Source organism: Hippoglossus stenolepis, chromosome 12 (genome assembly GCF_022539355.2).
Source record: "Hippoglossus stenolepis isolate QCI-W04-F060 chromosome 12, HSTE1.2, whole genome shotgun sequence".
Classification (NCBI taxonomy): Eukaryota; Metazoa; Chordata; class Actinopteri; order Pleuronectiformes; family Pleuronectidae; genus Hippoglossus; species Hippoglossus stenolepis.
Genome location: NC_061494.1, coordinates 9,512,372 through 9,530,687, shown reverse-complemented (window position 1 = coordinate 9,530,687; position 18,316 = coordinate 9,512,372). Strand labels below are relative to the sequence as shown.

Below are 18,316 nucleotides of genomic sequence, written 5' to 3'. Positions count from 1 at the left end.
ATTCATTTATTAGACAAGGGGTAGTTAGCGTTGTGTTGGTCAGCATTAGTGTAATGCAGCACAATATTCAGCCTTAATAGAAAAGGTGTTGAGCAACAATGACAATTTCAGATTCGAAACATCAAATAGATAAAAAGAAATAGACATTTGCTGTAGCTCCCCCCCCCCAATTTTTTTGCCATGATTCTTGAACAGTGTTTGTGACGATGGGCAGCAGTTCTGCTTCTGCACCACTTTTAATGTTCCTGTCATTTTATCTCAGTCAGCCCACGGGGGAGCTAGTCCCTGTGGGTCATCCACATGGCAGCATGGGAACCGGCGCTGCTTAATGTTCCAGACAGGAGCCTTAAGCAGGACAGGAGGTTCCTTTTGTCCCTCGGCCACAGGACATCTCCCTGTCTTTTATTCAACTCCTCTTTCTCTTCAGCAAGTGGAAGAATACAAATCGATGGACGCGTGGAGGTGGGGAAGTATCTGGCCCCACAGTGTCAAGCTCCCTGGGAGAATTTCTACAGTTCATTTGATCCCCAAACCGCAGCGTGGCGAGCTGCTCCGCTGTGTGTGAGCAGGTCCTGGAGCTTTGATCTCACACAGGTTTCCAGATGTTCCCACTCAAACAATGGACGTGGCCTATCAGAGACTCTGTCCAGCTGCTGAAAACACTGAAAACCCTGTTTGAATTCCCAACAGGTACACAGGCCAACTAATACTAGTAAGTAGGCCTGAATGAAATCCATCACAACTGAAAAACCTTTACTGACTGCATCTATTAAAAGTTTTTCTATTTTGCTAGAGTTGATCAAAGATCTGATCGAGGTCTGTTAGTTTCTATGAAAGGTCTCTATGAAGCAGGCAGAGCCAGTACTCGCTCAATAGCACTTCATCTTGAGAAAACAAGTTAGGAAAATGTCAAGGTCAGCATCAGAACACTGACAAGCTCCATTTCCTTTCAGAAGATGGGAGCAGAATTAATTTTAGCAGAGTACAAACTGGGTGGCCTATGAGGGACTTGAGCCTGGTCCGCGTTGGGCCATGTATATTAAACAAGTATCAAACAGCCCCTCATTGAACTTTGCATGGACTAATAGCTTTGAGCCTGATATGCCTACTGCAAAGATAATTACACACATCTCCCTGCTCAGGCAAAACAAGAGCGTGTAGACCTCAACAAGTGCCCGACCAAAAGAACTAATGAGCTGGTAAATGTGGAAAGCAGCCCATTTTCATATGTTAATGTTGGCTTTATAGAGCAGGCTTGTGGAAATAGTTTAACTGCATGAGCTGCCACTCTAAAAAACATGGGGGGAAAAAAGGATTTTGTGAGAAAGGGGGTTCAGTCTTTGATAGTCGGAGTTTTCTTTGCAATGAGATGGAACACTGTCTGACAATCTGAGCCAATTACCGAGCACTGAGCTGTGACCCGTGGGTTAGGGAGACGAAAACAAGCCTGCTCAGCAAACACTATGACCGCCCCTCTCTAGTGCTATCCTCCTGAAAAGCCAAGAGTCTTCATTAATATTCCGCCTTTCTTCTTCCTAAAAAAAAGGGCAGAGGGGTTGTGGACACTAAGTAGCATTGTGCTCCCCTGCGGGGTCTGGGTAACCTTGCAGCGGCGGATGTGGAGGGGCGGCTCAGAGTTGGGTCAGGGTCTTCTAAACAGACTGAAAAGGCCCAAGCTCATTACACGGGCCTGGGCCACGCTTGACGAGACGAAAAAAAAACACAAAGTACTCCGAACGACTGAAAAGAGAACAGGACACCATCTGCTTTGGGGTTAAGCGACAGCTCCCAGAAAGTGAAGATGATAAGAAGGCAGACAGAGATGGCAAGAGAAAAGAGAGGGCACAGGTGACAACATATGAAGGGAAAATGACCGCTTGCAAACCTTTGAAAAGACACAGGGTTCCAGGAAAAACAAGTAAAATGCGCTGTCTCCACTGACAACGTCTCTCACTCGTGATCTCTCCTTTTCGTCTTTTTTTATTAGCCTACTTTGTCTAGGTAGCGTGGGACAGTCACAGTGGTCTGTCAGAAGATAAGAAAAGAGCAGGAACACTGAGATACATGGAGATGAAAGAAGTAAATGAATAACTGATTAAGTTAAGAAGTGAGAGAAGGAGCCAACATAAAAATAGACATGGAAGGGAGAAAATGCAAAAGAGGCCTCCCCCTGTGTGACCTACATACCTGCTAAATCAGCTGTCAGTGATGGCCTGCTCCTCTCTCGTCACTCGCTGAATTACTTTACATAATCTTTAGACGCTCCCTCAGTACCTCGCTTCCTCATTACCTATTGTGATTTACTATATCAAGGCCCAGACAGACGGACCGACAGACATGCGGGGGACTGGCGGGTCTGACACAAAGCGATGTGCCAAACCCTCACAGTGCATTAAAATGGGAAAGGCCAGAGCTGAGGGAGACGTGGAAGCAGAGGCCTGGATGTTTGCGAGCCACCGAGGACACGGCTCGGGCCAGCGGACTGATCAACAGTTGAAGTGATGCCTCTTTTAGGCAGCTTAAGGTTTTCCGCAGGAGATCGTGGATCAGACCAGTCAATACAATCACAGGGCTCGTCTAGACTGCAGTGAAAACCAGGAGCCCGGGCAGAGTAGCTGTCTATAATCTAAAGGTCAGGGGGGGGAGCAGCTTGATTGGTGGAATTCAGTAGAAGCTTTTTGTGTGTGTGTCAGCAGCACGGCTATAGGACTAATGGAGACATACTGTAACTGCACGGAATGAGGCAGTTGTATCAGATACTGCGATCCTGACTGATTGCAGATTTTTTGCTGTGTTTTGTCCAATGCAGTGTTTTCTCTGATGACTTGTTCTGATGTCTTACTTTCTAATCACAGCATAGACAAATCATGACACAATAGTCTGGATGGTATCATATTGTTAGACGTATAACTAATCATCCAACCATCAATTATCTATACTGCTTATATTTTGAAGGTCACAGAAGGCGCTGGGCAAATACCACAACATACAGAGACAAACAAATGTTTACTTTAACCTTCACACCTACGATCAATATGAGTCTTCAGTTAACCTGACCCCAGTCTGCATGTCTTGGGAGGGGGGGGGAAGAAGCCGCAGTAAAGGGGAGAACATGCAAACACAGGACTCGAACTTGCGCCAGTGCTTACCACTGCACCACCAATAACAATGAATGTAATCAGTCAACAAAACATCAAGCTGGAACTATAAGGTAATTGTCATTTAAAACTGGAATTACAGTCTCCTGTTTGTACGCAACTGCCAACCAGTCGAGTTGAAATTTACTTCCATGACTCACTCAACTAATGTGAAACATGTAGCAAAACGATTTCTTCAATTATGAATAGGATAATGCATAAATTATTGAGTTAAGGCAAAAAACATGACCTTTGGCTAAGAAAACCAAATCCGTTCATCCTTGAGTTCTAAAAAATGTTCCCTCAAGGTGTTCCAGAGATATCTTGTAGAACGGGATGTTTCCTACATGCAAACATAAGTATGTGCAAACGGACAATCCATAAACATAAGAAACGGCCAAACAGTCTCCTTATGAAAACACATTTCATTTCAAAAGAGCCTGATTTTTATTGGGATCTGCACCAAACTGATAATTATCAGCCCCCCAAACATGCCTTTTTTAAAATCCAGACCCATGAATTTTTTATCAAGATCCATGAATTATTCTCAAGAAATCCAGGAAATTATTGAAAAACACCCTATCTCGCAATGTTTAACAAAGCGAAAAATATTCCTGGATCCATCCTAAAATTGAACGAGTTCTTCCTTGGGTCATCATCCACTCCTCCACAACATTTCATGGAAATGGGTTGAGTAGTTTTTATTATTTTAATCCTGCAAACTAACAAACGCAAACATGAACTCAAGTGACCGATCCATTTCTGTTGTTATTATAGCACCGTACCCTCTGTGGATTCTGAGTGAACCTGCAGAGATAAGAGAAGGGACTGAACAATACCAGGGAGTTAAGTGCAGAATACATTTGCAGTCGGAAGGGTTAAAGTCGTAAAGTCCCAGTTGTCATGTCATCGTCTCAAAGACTGTTGTTGTCAGTATCTCGTCTTCTGTTTCTGAGTGAAGTGCCGCTACCATCAAGTCGTCCTCGCTGCCTCCAGGAGACAGACAAGTCATGCAGAGATCACTCATCACTCCAACAGTGCCTTGTATCTGTGTGTTCTTAAAGAATGTGTGTGAGTGTGTGGATGTGTGCGCATGATGGAGCCTAAAATATTGTAGCGAGCGTGTGTGGGAATAAAAGACTTGGAGAAGAGACTTTTCTCTTAACACTTGACTTGTATCTCAAACATATCACACTTGCAAGCAAGCAAGTTTAATAAACTTATACACAATCATTTTCCACATGAACAGTGACTGGACCCCATCACACCTCACAGTCGTGGTGGTTGCATTTCCCAATAAACTTAACTAACTTAAAACTATCCCAACCAAACACATAAACATAATAATACTGCACATGAACCAAGTCAGAACATTACCACAAAACAGCTTTATTTCAACAGAACTCTTAACAGTCCCATGAGCCTTTGCAACATGCTGTCCAATAGAGCGACCGGCTCACCGATCTCTACAATATGTTCGAGACTTTTCAAACACGCAGTTGTTCTACGCAACTCTGCTGGCTGACGAACCCTCATTCATTTGGTGTTTTTGTGAACCAAACAGAGGGGTGGGGACAGCATGAGAGAGCTGATCAAAAGAGGAACTTCAAAGAAGGACGGAAAAAGTGTGTCCCCTTATAGCCTGTTAGATGAGGCCCCCTCTTTGAAGCCGGCTGCTGGGCCAGAGGTGACCAACATAATGGACATTGTGCACACTGTCTGTCGATTCTCCATCTCCAGCTAAATGATCCTGGGTTTCTCATCAGAAGGAAGACATCATGAAATGATGGAGGTTGCCGTCGTGCTGAGGAACGATGGCAAAGAATGAAATTCACTCAAGAGATCATCAGACTGAAAATAATATTATTTTAAAAAGTGAAACTTTTTCATATTAAAAAACGCCAGGAAACAGACTCGACTTGTTATCCAGTGACCTAAAATTAACTAAGCAAGTCAAAACAATGAGTCAAGCTCGGAATAAGAATGAGGAGCAAAGCCAGAAGGAATTCCATGATAAAAGCTGCATTAAAGGTCCAGTGTGTAAGATTTAAGTGAAAGGGATCTATTGGCAGAAACTGAACACAAAATAATCGTAGTGATGTTTTCACTGGTGTGTGATCATCTAAATTGTACAAATTGTTGTTTTCTTTAGCCTAGAATGGAACCTTTATATTTAAATAATTTATATTTACATCGGGAGCAGATGCTCTCTACAGAGGCCACCATGTTTTTTACAGTAGTCCAAACTGGACAAACTAAACACCTTTTGAGTTTTAATGACAACTGAAGGCTACCACAGGTTCTCTTTCATGTTTGGAACTGGAGGGTGAGGTGAGGGGTATTAAGCTGCAATATGCAACTTCACCTCTAGATGTAACTATATTCCACAAACTGAACCTTTTAATACAAATAAGACTGCTGGACTTCTCCTCATGGCATTCACACACAATGCCTCAGCAGGGCTGTGATTAGAGGAGCTGCTGTTCCTGGACTATAGTCAGTGTAAAAAGCTATAAAACACAAGCATGGCCTAATGTCTTCAGCCAGTGGCAGCTTTCTCCCCGAGGAGCCACTCACTGCTACAGTATACAATGTTATTCCAAAAGTTAATTGTGTTCTGACAACTCACAGCAACGGGAAAGAGCGCATTGCTCTCCAGACTGAGATTTACATCGCCATTATTCCATAGTTCACAAAAGACCAAGACAAAAGGGCACAAAACAGCCAATTAAACAAAGCTTCAAATCCTCGCTATCACAAATGAAAGAATATAAATGCAAAGCGCACTTCAACAACAAATTCTGCGAGGAATATACCAATGAATTCTGGGATAAATTATTCAGCTGCTTAAAAGAGGAAGACAAAAATCTTTTGATTTGCAATGGATAATACGTGATTTCACTCTGTACTCGATGCTTCTACAAAGCACTGTTTTTTTGTGGACCTTCACATTGCCAATGGCAATTCTGCTGAATTTCACAGGAGCCATTTGTAGCGCTGTTTGTCTGATGTACTCCAGCTGTACCACTGGGGCATTAAAATACATAGAAATCAATAAAATCCCTTAAATAACACTTGCAAACAAGAGAATAAAAACAACTCTGATGACAGTTGTTAGAGAGGGATTCGTCGGGCCTTCACTTTAACGTATTTGTTTTTTATGTTTGTGGATTTTAAAACGGGAGAAACCGATACATGATGTGCATGTGGGTATTTTCTGCACCATATGGCACTTGTGGATGCAGTTGGGCTTTCTGCTTAGGGCCTCACATACGCTGAGCTGTGAGCGGCTGTGGCAGAGTCACAGTCCTAAATAAAGCAGTTGGAGCCAACAATACTTTTCCCACCAGGGTAAATAAAACATTTGGGGATAGAAAGTCGTGAAATTTAAGACAATCCCATAAACAAGTGAAAACTCATGGATAATGAGGGTGAAGTGGAGTTTACTTGAGTTGCTGTGATGTTTTTTTTCACCACAGGTCTAAAGAGAGGAAAGAAAACAGGGGGAACCTGAGCAGTGAGGACGTCGGCTCCGGTTGCCTCTGGGCTGATGTAATGGTGGCTTGTCGCTCTGCTGTGCTGAGACTGAGATTGTTGTGATGGCCTGCTGGGTCTGTCTGTCTGTCTCTCCATCCGCTCTCTCTCCCTCTCCCCTGCAGGGTCCCTCCTGCCTGGCTTTAGTATGCTATTACAGTCCTACTCGTCCGCTGCTCTGCACCCAGCCACGCTCAGGTAGAGGCCACCCCTCTAAAGTATCTCTGTAGCGCCCTTTCCCTATAGTCAAGGAGCTGCTTTCATCCCACAGTCAGCCTCTAGCAGAGGTCAGCTTTATCAAAGACTGAGAAATAGAAGGAACTCTGATGCATTGAAGAGTCAGACGCCCTAAATTGAAGGTGCTCCGTACTTTATATTCAGGCTTACAGGAGCAGAATTAGAGAAGCAGGACTGTGTTTAGGACACATTATAAAAGAAGGCTGTGTGGATAATAGAAACATACTAAGCCGAGAGGCAGTGGAATAAGATCTATCCCAGAACACGCTGTTCTATCACAGAACACTCGTGCACATCAGAAGCCTGACTCAGGTTTGTGTGGGTGCACTGCACGACATGACAAACAGTCAAAACTCGCTCCCAGTTTGATTGGAACGCAGGAAGAGCTGCTGTTTGCTCAATGGCATTGAACGTGTGCAGCCGTTAAATCTTACCTTTGGAACCAAGACAATAACTATCGACTCCTGTAGGAGAATCACGCTGCATGAAGGAAAAACAATTTCTGTTCACAACTCAGATTTATTTATTCCTAGCTTTAGGCAAAGACAGTCTCATTTTAATTTATGGGTGTTCCGTGAGCTTACTGAAGCGCGGGCCCATTCTCACAAGTTACCAGAACAAGGCTGGTGGACTGATATTTCAAATGCATTAACAATAAACTGTCCCCTCCATTTCCATTTTAAAGCATGTTATGAATATTCATAAATAAAGGCTGCTTGGATTCCTATTTCAATTCGAGGAGCCTTTATAACTTCCCATATCAGAGTGCGAATCTCATTGCCTGTGCAGGGAGATATCTAATACATAGATATATTTGTATGGTGGAGGCGCAGCCTGATTTAAAATACAAAATCTTTCCTCTGCCTATACCTCCACACATATCTCTTCTGCACACTGATACCCTGGAGAACCAAATAAATCCCCACAATATTATATTATTGTTCATATAGCTCCTGGTTTCTGTTTTATCTTTCATTCAATTAAAGTCAGTTGTAAAACAAAGAACAAGAGGAGTAAAAGCTTAAACATAAGCATATTTATATGAGCATACCTGCAGTGTAAACAACAGATGGTAAAGCTGGATAATGTATATACTATACATAAAATATAGGGGAATGTGTGTTGACTGAATACATTATTACTGTAACAAGTTATAATGATGATGAGAGTGAAAATTAATACAACAGAACGCCGCTTTCTTTAGCTTTGTGTTATTCCATGTGACTGAAGTGGGATTACGATGCTCGGCTGTGAAACACACTTCCATATACGTGCAACATGGAGGTATGTGAGAACAGCAGGGTGTCGACAGACTTTGCCGACAACTGGGAGCACACGGATGTCAATGTGCAAATGCGAAGGATGATGCGTTAAAACACTGCAGAGACACATCCAGCAGTGTGCGGTGGCTAATACGTACAGTGGGGCTCGTTGATTATGAGGTTAATCAGTGGAGCCTCGCGCTATGACAGTGTTCAGAGGACCAGAGGGGGCCGAGCTGGTAATTTGGAAATCAAATGCATCAGCAACCACAGGTGGTTTGATGTTTATGACAGTTCTGTAAATACTGTTCGGAGGGAACTGAATACACGGCTGATCAATTAATCAAATAACAAATTAGGAATCTAACAGGGTTTACTGTACGGTACAAGGACCTCGCTCAGATCACAGCATCAGCTTTATCCCTCTGTTTGACCTGTGTTAGCTTGTGATTGACAACAATTAGCTCATTTCTAAAGGGATGATGTCGGAGGTAAATTGCCTTGACAAAGAGGGAAATATAATTCTGCCAAAAAATGTAAATTAAATTTGAACGATTTTGAGAAAATGTTTTATTATTATTTATTTTGGGGGGGGGGAATCAGATTCAGCGTCTTTTCTGTATCCGTAAAAACGACATCAGAGGGTATGAAGAGAAGAAGATCAGAAAGAATCCTAATCAAATATCACCATCTCTCGCTTTAAAATTATTCTGCGACACCGTCAAGAACAAGTAAAACACCAAAGCATACACCAACACTCTGACTATGTGTGTGTGTGTGTCCTCGGATTGTTTGATTCATTACTCCTTCCTCTCATCATTATGAGCCATTTTATTACTCCTTTCAATGGAGCAGATTTAACCTCTATGGCACATGAGCAGGCAGCCTGATTACAGTTATTATTTTTAATAAAAGGGTATTGGCTCTGGAATCATTTGGTCTTGTCCTGCGAATGACTGGTTACGCACGTCTAAGCCGGGCTGTGTCGGCCTGCACGAGATTCAATATCCGAGACAGTCTGGATGCGCGCTCTGTCCCAGGCCCTGCTCCTCTAAACAAAATGCAATCTGCCTGCGATCTGGAATGACACCAGTTTACTGGTTGACAGTGGCACCACACAGCACACAGCCCGTGGTAAACCCAAGACAGTGACAGGCACTGACGGGCACAGGCGAGACACAATCAACAGGCTGGTGTGAAGCTTTCCAGTGATGGAAGGGACGTCTTCCTGTGGCTTTTCACAGGAGGATGGAGGGGATCTATCTTAGATTGATCTATCTGGAACTCTCACTCTCACCCTAAATTAATTGAATGTCAGGCAAAGAGAACACGAAACTGGGGAAAAAGAGAGACTCAGACCTTTGTGTGTTTTTTCTGCGTCGGGAGAGGCTGAGGTTTACAAATTTAACACCTGACCTCTCCAGAGAATAACCTTAACCAGCGACCAGGTGACGCACAGAGGAGAGGGGATGAATAATGTCAGACTATTCAATGAAAACACAACTCAGCAAGGGCAGAGGATGGATTGTAACAAAATGGCCGCTTTCCTTGTCAAGTTAAATTGGAGAGTGACTTCAAAGGCAAAAATAAATTATTCGTTGACAATACAAAATTCATATAATGTGTAAATTCTTATTCTTTACAAAGAATTATTGAAGCACAGATAATAATCCAAGCCACTCACTATGTTAAGTTCTTGTGCAAAATAGATGCATTTAGGAGTAACCCCACATTAGGTGACTTTGGCTCAGGAGGAAGAGCGGGTCATCCACTAACCAAAGGGTCGGTGGTTCGATCCCCTTGACAGCTGTGGCGACAGTGAGTGAGTGATGTGTGATAGCGAAAGTGCTGGACATAGGCACTGTCTGAATGTGTGTGTAAATGGGTGAATGGCAAAACTTTACTGTGAACCCCTTTGAGTGGTCATCAAGACTCTATATAAATACAGACCATATACCAGTAAAAGATTTGTATATGAGAGAAATAGCTACACTATAGCCTATTTGGGTTAAAAGGTACAAGCATGACAGGTAAGGAGAACTAGACACAACATAAAGTTCCCCTCTCAACCCTATGGGGAACATATGCCACCTCTGTTATGGCTTCCAGGATGTGTTCGACCACATGCACAAGGACTCCCTGTACACACTGAAGCTGATTCCAGGGAAAAAACAATTTGACAAACGTCAGAGCACAAAAACAAATCTGACCACAGTAATTCAATACACAAGGATACAAATACACCAAACAAGACAAGACAATCACACTGATACAAAGCCAGTCAGTCAGACTCTCAATCAGGGCAAATCAAGTCAAATCAAATCAGATCTTGCCTTCTATATCCACAGTGGACTTGGCTGTGTCGCCGTCTTCCATCTTTGCAGCAGGTTGCTCTTCCTCTGCAAGAAAACAAAGGAAGCAAAGCTGTGATTCTTGTTGCAACTTAACATGACATCAGTGCCTTAGTATGTGTGTGTGTGTGTGTGTGTGTGTGTGTGTGTGTGTGTGTGTGTGTGGACAGCGAGGCTCTGGCGATAGAACACAAGTCCAATCTGTACAACTGCACACAATCTTCCTCTCTTGGTTCCGCCTATTCTGCGCTAAGATATAAATTTGCAAAGACTCGAACACTGACAGGAAAAAATAAATAACACTCAAGTGTGGAAACCCTTTGTCTGGAATAGGCTGTGGCCTCCCCCTTTCTCCATGTGTTTTCATTTTTCATTTCATTCTCCCTCACCCAATTGGGGTCTGGTCCATTCCTTATGTGTATTTGTGTGTGTGTGCTGGGGCGTGTCTATCCGCTTCCCTTACCAATCTACCTGAACAACTGCTAGTGGTCACCTTATCAGCCCTACAATCAATTGCAGGATATAAGCCCCGACTCGTCCCTCCAATCTTCTCCACATCGTACAAAAACTACAGCTCACTTCCTGGTTCCATCTGTATGCTCCTTTGTAATCGTTTTGCTTCGTGCTAACCCTATCGAAGGCTCCTCCGAATTTGTACTTTCATCTGTAAGAAACGAAGGCTCCCAGGGTTCATTGCAACAAGATGTCCAATGATTCAGTATCAAGCTTTACACATGTTTAAAAAGGCAAAGGGGCAATAAAAAGTTTCTTGGTGTGTCCAAGTTAGAATCTGTTGCTAGGAAACAGCAATAAGGGCGGGACGAGCTGGTGAAGCCGATCACGCCTCTGTAGACCCGACCGTCTCATTTCTGTACGGCCTTCACAGTCTACGCGGCCCACGAAGGAGGCGGTCTTTGCTGGCTGGTTAGACCATGTCCTCCGAAAGGATGCAGCCCCTGAATTGAGACACTGCTCCAGTCTGCCCGATTTTCCAGCTTTGCCACCCCCCAGCTCTCCAGGCTGTCCCGCTTAACCGAACCAGGCGCTCCGACGAGCCAACTCCTGCCCAATCATTCCATCCTCCACAAGTTTGCAGTAAAACCACTCTCAAACTACCACCTGGCGCACTCTGGTCTGTGTTCTGCATTTCATGTCCAAACCTGAACTCAATATAACACCCCTATTGTGCATTTATAGTGTTCCATCTCCCAACCATGTAATTTAGGACTGCTGGTAAAGCACATTTTTATACTCTTATGCTATCATTAAGTCAACCATGATGGTTTCATGCATCACACTAACTTCTATCTGTCTCCCTCTGCGCCCACATGCACATTCTGTGAGAAAATACAAGGGAATCACACACTGAATCTTTTGGCTTTAATATCTGTGACTGTGTATTTCAAAGTTTATGATGAAACCTGAAAACACTTGTTCCTCCTGTGAATACCTTTGTCTCCTTTTTCTTTCTCGATGCCTTTGTCTTCAGCTTTGTTGCTGTGAATGTCCACAACCTCCTTCTCTTGGGTTTCAATTTGCTCTGTGGTCTTCTCTTGATTTTCCTCCTCGTTTCCTAAATCTTCATCTGTAGGCACACACACAGTGAAATATGAAAAAGTAAAACCTCGACATGTAATTCGTGATTATTGCTGACAGTTATCTCAGATACATGTTAACAACAAAAACAAGTATTTCACTTACAATAGTACAGTATAATATAGCATATTATAGTGTAGTATTAGTGATTAGGGAAAGTACAAAGCAGGATGTAAAACGAGGTTAGATTTTACAAAATAACCAAGACCACATAATTAAATATTCTACATCTGTGGTCTCTGTGGCGTGTTTGGCTGAATTAGCCTTCAGTTGTTGTTTTTTAACTGTATATCTTTGCCCCTCCTAGGTCCTACATCGCTGTTTGTGTCTCATGAGAAAGTAATTATGTATCTCAGGTCTTGGATAGCAACCCAGGGCTGCATTTGCTATAACTCTCGCGCAGAATATCTATAAAATTCATGTTCAGAGAGGCTCTATCTGTCAAATCTTTGTCAATGGGATGGGATTTGAATAAAACAAAAACAGAAGCGAGGCGAGGCGCTGCTCACTGCCAGTATGCAAATGCTGAATCTTATACAACAGCAGTAGAGAGGATATTCACAGAAAGAGAAATGGTTATAGCTCAAAGGTAATGGTTGCCCCTTTACACCACACACACACACACACACACACACACACACACACACACACACACACACACACACACACACACACACACACACACACACACACACACACACACACACACACACACACAAAACACACCATAGTCTTCGGATCTGTTATACAGATGCATTTAGAGCTTTGTATGTGAGTTATTCCTCTGCTGCTAACCAGACTGATCAGGGTACATCAACAAGCTGAAGTGAAAACCAGAGCAGTGAGCTACATGTCACTCAGCCCGGACTACTTCTTTCTCCTCTAGAGATGACAGTCAGATTAACGCGCACCCCCGTCCCTCTCAGTGAGCTATGTGTAGAGTATTGTGTCATCCACGCCGCAGAGCGTACTGTACCTGGATTCTGACTCGCCATCTCTACGTCTTCCTTTCCTGCATCATCTAGAAAAGCAGAGGAGGAACTCAAACGAGAGGAAAACATTGGAGTTTACATCATTAAATCAAACTCTGAGCTGAAGTGAAAACCAGAGCAGTGAGCTACATGTCACTCAGCTGGGACTATTTCTTTCTCCTCTAGAGATGAGAGTCAGATCAATCCGCACCCCCGTCCCTCTCAGTGAGCTACTGTATGTGTAGAGTATTGTGGCATCGCACTGTACCTGGATTTTGACTCGCCATCTCTACGTCTTCTTTTCCTGCAGCATCTAGAAAAGCAGAGGAGGAACTCAAACGAGAGGAAAACATTGGAGTTTAGTGCGAGACCCTGGAGTTGAATTGACTTGGCTTTTGATATCACCTCAAACAGCCTTTTCATTCCATCTCTTTGTGTAGCTTTGTCTTTGTAGTGCAGTGTGAGCGCAATGGAACCACAAAGACATGCATAAATTAAGTGGCAGAAAAGAAGGGGAAAAGAATGTCACTTCTAAAGCCATACATAATTGAGGGATTTCTTTCTTCCAAGCTTCTGTGATAAGAAAACTTTTTTTTGTTAGAGTAGTGGCACACAGGATGGAAAGACTGAACTAGAGCAAATAGAAAATTCAATTTTTTGATGACAAATGACATCAAGAAGCACTGGTAGAGCCGAGAGGCTCCGAACATGTGTTAATGGTCCGTGGAGCCACATTACCATTGTCACCCTCTTCTTCATCACCTGGTTCCACAATACCTGAAAAGGGAGGAAAAGGAATCATCAGCCAAATGCAAGCATGCATGGGAATAATGCCAGTCATTAATTCTGAGGAACAAAGCTACCAGTCATACTAATGATCACAACGGCTCATAGGTAAAAGATTTGTCTTGTGAGAGCTGGAAACACGTTTTGAATACAGCGATTTGAAGAACCTGTTTTACTGTAGCCTCACTTTCAAATGTGTTTTTACAGAGGGGTTATTTCATTTAACAGGTTGTTATCATAACATCCGGACAAATCCTAATAACATCTGGATAAAACCTAGTTTAAAATGTCACTGCTAATTTGTTAGTTTTAGTCATTTACATGTAAGCTTTAAGCTTCAGTTGTTTAAGGCTCATAAACTCATTATTGCTGCAGTATGTTGTTACAATATATCATGTTTAGTACATGCTGTAATCAATATAATATATTTATGGGTTTCTATTTAGTATTGGATATAGATTAGCTATAGTTGTACTATTGAAGCTCTGTCATAGGCACAGAGATGCTTTGAGCTAAATGCTAAGAATTCTAACATGCATACAGTTTAAAGGTAGCATTATAGTGTGTAACATGTACACCATTGTAGTTTCGAGAGCTAGCAAGTTAACGTAGCATAAATCAAAGCATTGGCGAAATAGAAATTGTAACCATCATGGCATACTACAACACTGAATTGTGTTTAAAGTATAGAAATATAGTTTATCTTAGAAGTATCACGATTATAATATGAAATATGATACTGAAATATCATGTTTCATCTTTTTAAGACAAAATGTGGATATTATTATTATACATAATAATACATAATTAAGTATAAACCATGTACTTGTATATTGGTGTCTACAGATACCAATGAAGAATAACCATACTCTACATACAGACATTGTACCTGCTACTAAATCTTACATTTAGAGTCATGTGAGCATCTGCAGCTACAACTATCTACCCACTTGACAACACCACAGCAAAATGTGTGATGCACACGCAAAACACTGATTTTAGCAGTGACAATGAGACATCTGTAATCCCTGCATCATATCTATTACCCCCACCCTCCTCCACCCCGTTCTCGCTCTCACACATTCTTATGCACACACACACACACACACACACACACACACACACAAACCAATGACATTTGGGACAAATTGAGTAAATGAAAGCCATGACACCAATAAGAGAACATGCTCTACAATGGCTATTGTGCAGCTTCCATAATTGCTTTTTTAACAAGCTGCAGAGAGAAACCATTTTTTCATATCTATGCAATTTTGCCCTGCACTCAGAACAATAAAAATGCCAGCCTCTATTAAATGGGAAAAAGGCCAGTTGTACCAGTGCTGCATGTTTGTCTCGAGTGCCTCTGTCCATCACGCAGAATGCTGGTGACACACAGTAGATGGCAATCCTTTCTATTAATCATGACTGGCATTTTGAGATGGAGCCACAGACAGGGGGCTGAAAAGAATACTTCATTGGGAAAAACAGGTTAAGATGGATGCTTCGCTGACTATGAGGTCACCCAAAACCTTTCTTCTGCGTTTAAAAATTATGCGCGGCTGTTGTATCTGTCTAAAGTGATCCCAAACAACAATATATCAGATACGACAAAAGGCTGAATGCAATTTCCCTTCCTATTATTTGATCATTCGTATTTTGCTTATTGAATCCAACAGTATTCAATTTGTGATAAAGGATGCCAGGGGACGGATGGTGGGTAAACACACACATATATGCACAGAGCAGACAACAGAAGATTCTATGTGAGGCAGATGAGATTTATAATGGCTTCAAGTTAAGTTCAATTACAAGAGCGTCTCTCCTCAAAGTAAAGACCCAGCCAGCATCTCCACCAGGCCGGTCACTTGGGATCCAAACAGCAGGGGGCAGCATTGTCCCAGCTTTCCTACCTAGTATCCTACTCCCTGTACTAAACTGTCTTCACCATGAATCAGGGTCTGACACTCTTCACACAGAGGGGCTCCAGCCAATGTCCACACCTCGATACTGTCAGTGTCAAATCTCCACTGAGTTCCTCTCTCAGAAATACAGAAACAAAAAAGGACACTTCACGTCCTTTTGGTCACAATGTGCACTTGAGCTGCGCTTGAGTGGAATGAATGGCAAGCGCTGTGGTGTTTTGTTGAATAAAATGTAACACACTTAAATTATTTATGTCAGCATCGGATTCAGGGGTACAGTATCACAAGGTCATAAACAATTTAGAGGCTGATATACAACCTTCCTGGTGTGTCCTACTTGCATGACCGTTGAGTAAACATCAGCTACACATGATATTTTGTAGGACGTAAAAAGCTGAATTTTATATTCAGGGACGAACAGAGATGTGATCAAGTTTACACACACACACACACACACACACACACACACACACACACACACACACACACACACACACACACACACACACACACACACACACACACTCTGACTCCCTGCCCAGCTTTGTCTTGCCTCCTTCTTCCATTAAAGCAAACTGAAGCAAATGACAAATAAGGAAAAAAAAGTGGGAACATGAAAAATTAACGAGACATGTGTAAAGGAAAACGGGCTCTGAGATAACCAACAGCTATCACTCAAAGACCTTTTGCATGTGAAGTGTGTCTATGTAAGTGCATGTGTGTTTGTGAGTGATGCTTGACAGGGTGCCACGTTGTGAAGGATGGCCGGTATGGAGAAGCTCTCTGTCTGTCCACACGTAGCGTTATTAATCTAAATATCCATCCATCTCTCACTATCGCGCCCTCTCTCTCTCTAAGGTCTTTCCCAGAAAACGTCCAGCATGCCAGACACAGACCCAGCCAGGCATTGATTTCTGGCTCAATGTTCACATTTTACTGTGCCCTGTGACATCCACTAATCTCAATAATACCAATCTGATACCAAATAATAGACAGTACGCGGCTGCTTGCCAACTCAGGTGTGCTCTAAAGAGGCTGCGCTCCGCCCTGGACCTCTGCACCAGCATTCACCTCCGTGTCTCACCCACCCTCTCCCTCTCTGTCTCTCTTTTACTCTTTCTTTCTATGGCTCGCAGCATCTGCATGCTGTGCTTCTGTTTCATGAGGATTACATCACAGCAGAGCTCGTCACACACACACACACACACACACACACACACACACACACACACACACACACACACACACACACACACACACACACACACACACACACACACACACACACACACACACACACACACACACACACACACACACACAGTTAATCTGTGACCCTTTTTTTGCAAACACACTTCAGGGTTATTTGTAGTTGAGCGAGGATTTTGGTTTGGCCTCTGTTGAAGAAGAGTTGAAATGTTTTTTAAAAATCTGAATAGCTCCCTCGTTAACCAGTTGCATTGGTCTTCAAGTGAATAGAATTATTTATTAAAAAAACCTTTGTATAACGTTTTAAAATTGCACACAACAACACAAACATGAGTATGAGATGAGATGAGTGTGAGTGTGAGTATGAGAATGAGTATGGGATGAGGATGAGTATGAGAGGAGAAAGTAGAAACATTAGTGTGAATATGAGTATGAAAATGAGATTAGTATGAGATGAGTATTAGTATGACATGGCAATGAGCATTACCTGACATGAGAATGAGAATGAGTATGAATATGAGTATGATTATGAGTATGAAAAAGAGATGAGCATGAGATGGGTTTTGATGTTGTCTGATTTCCAAAAGAAGACAAAAACTGAGTTGCATCACAGGTTATGTAATCTCGGGCGTTTGTGCTAATTTGTGCTTTTTGCTATTTTCCTCCTTCAGCCCACAGAGGCTGACGAAGCATCGCGCTCGAGTGGTGACAAAACAACTGTAAATGGTAGCAGTTGTTATGTGAAGGACAGAGGAGCTCTATAATTAGCTCCAGTCCACTAAGTGTGTTTATCATGGCACAATAGAAAGCCTTAATGTTTTCTCTTCATCAGTGTCGTGGCTAAAAGCCCCTCATGCCTGACCCGTGCACTGGGGAGAGTGAATCCCCCGAGGAGTGTGATGGATGTGATGGATCATTCTGAGGCATATTGACAGACCCACTCCACCAACTCTGCTGCAGAGTGTAATTTATTTGAAAAAGTGCTCCACATATTGACTATCCCGAATAGATGACCTGCTTTGCTGACTCTATAGACACGCCGGTGAAATATGGTGTGTTTTTAATAAAGGCGGATCTTACACAGGTATACAAATGTGGTGTGAGACTCTCGAGCATCTTCTCGTGTCTGTCTAACGTCCCTGACAGTCTGTTTTCGCAGCTTGAGTATCCCCCGCTCCATGCTATCTTGACATCAGAGTGTTTTATATGATTAATCCGTCTTATGTGCTACATCGAACCAGACCTAACCTTTACAGTGCAGGCAGTACAAAATAATTTTGTTCTCTTCCTGTGAGAGAGGTTGTCTCAAGG

The 18,316-nt window shown here is 42.6% G+C and overlaps 1 protein-coding gene across 2 annotated transcripts in view; it reads right to left on the bottom strand.

Moving 5' to 3' along the window:
* macrod2 (mono-ADP ribosylhydrolase 2) overlaps nt 1–18,316 on the bottom strand; it is a 413,125-nt gene that overhangs the window by 7,415 nt on the left and 387,394 nt on the right. For both annotated transcript variants that reach the window (XM_035172644.2, XM_035172645.2), the window contains 5 exons: nt 13,827–13,865; nt 13,357–13,401; nt 13,094–13,138; nt 11,972–12,106; nt 10,504–10,569 (listed from right to left, as the gene is read on the bottom strand). In XM_035172644.2, coding sequence (XP_035028535.1) covers nt 10,504–10,569; nt 11,972–12,106; nt 13,094–13,138; nt 13,357–13,401; nt 13,827–13,865 — 330 coding nt within the window. The remainder of the gene's footprint in view (nt 1–10,503; nt 10,570–11,971; nt 12,107–13,093; nt 13,139–13,356; nt 13,402–13,826; nt 13,866–18,316) is intronic.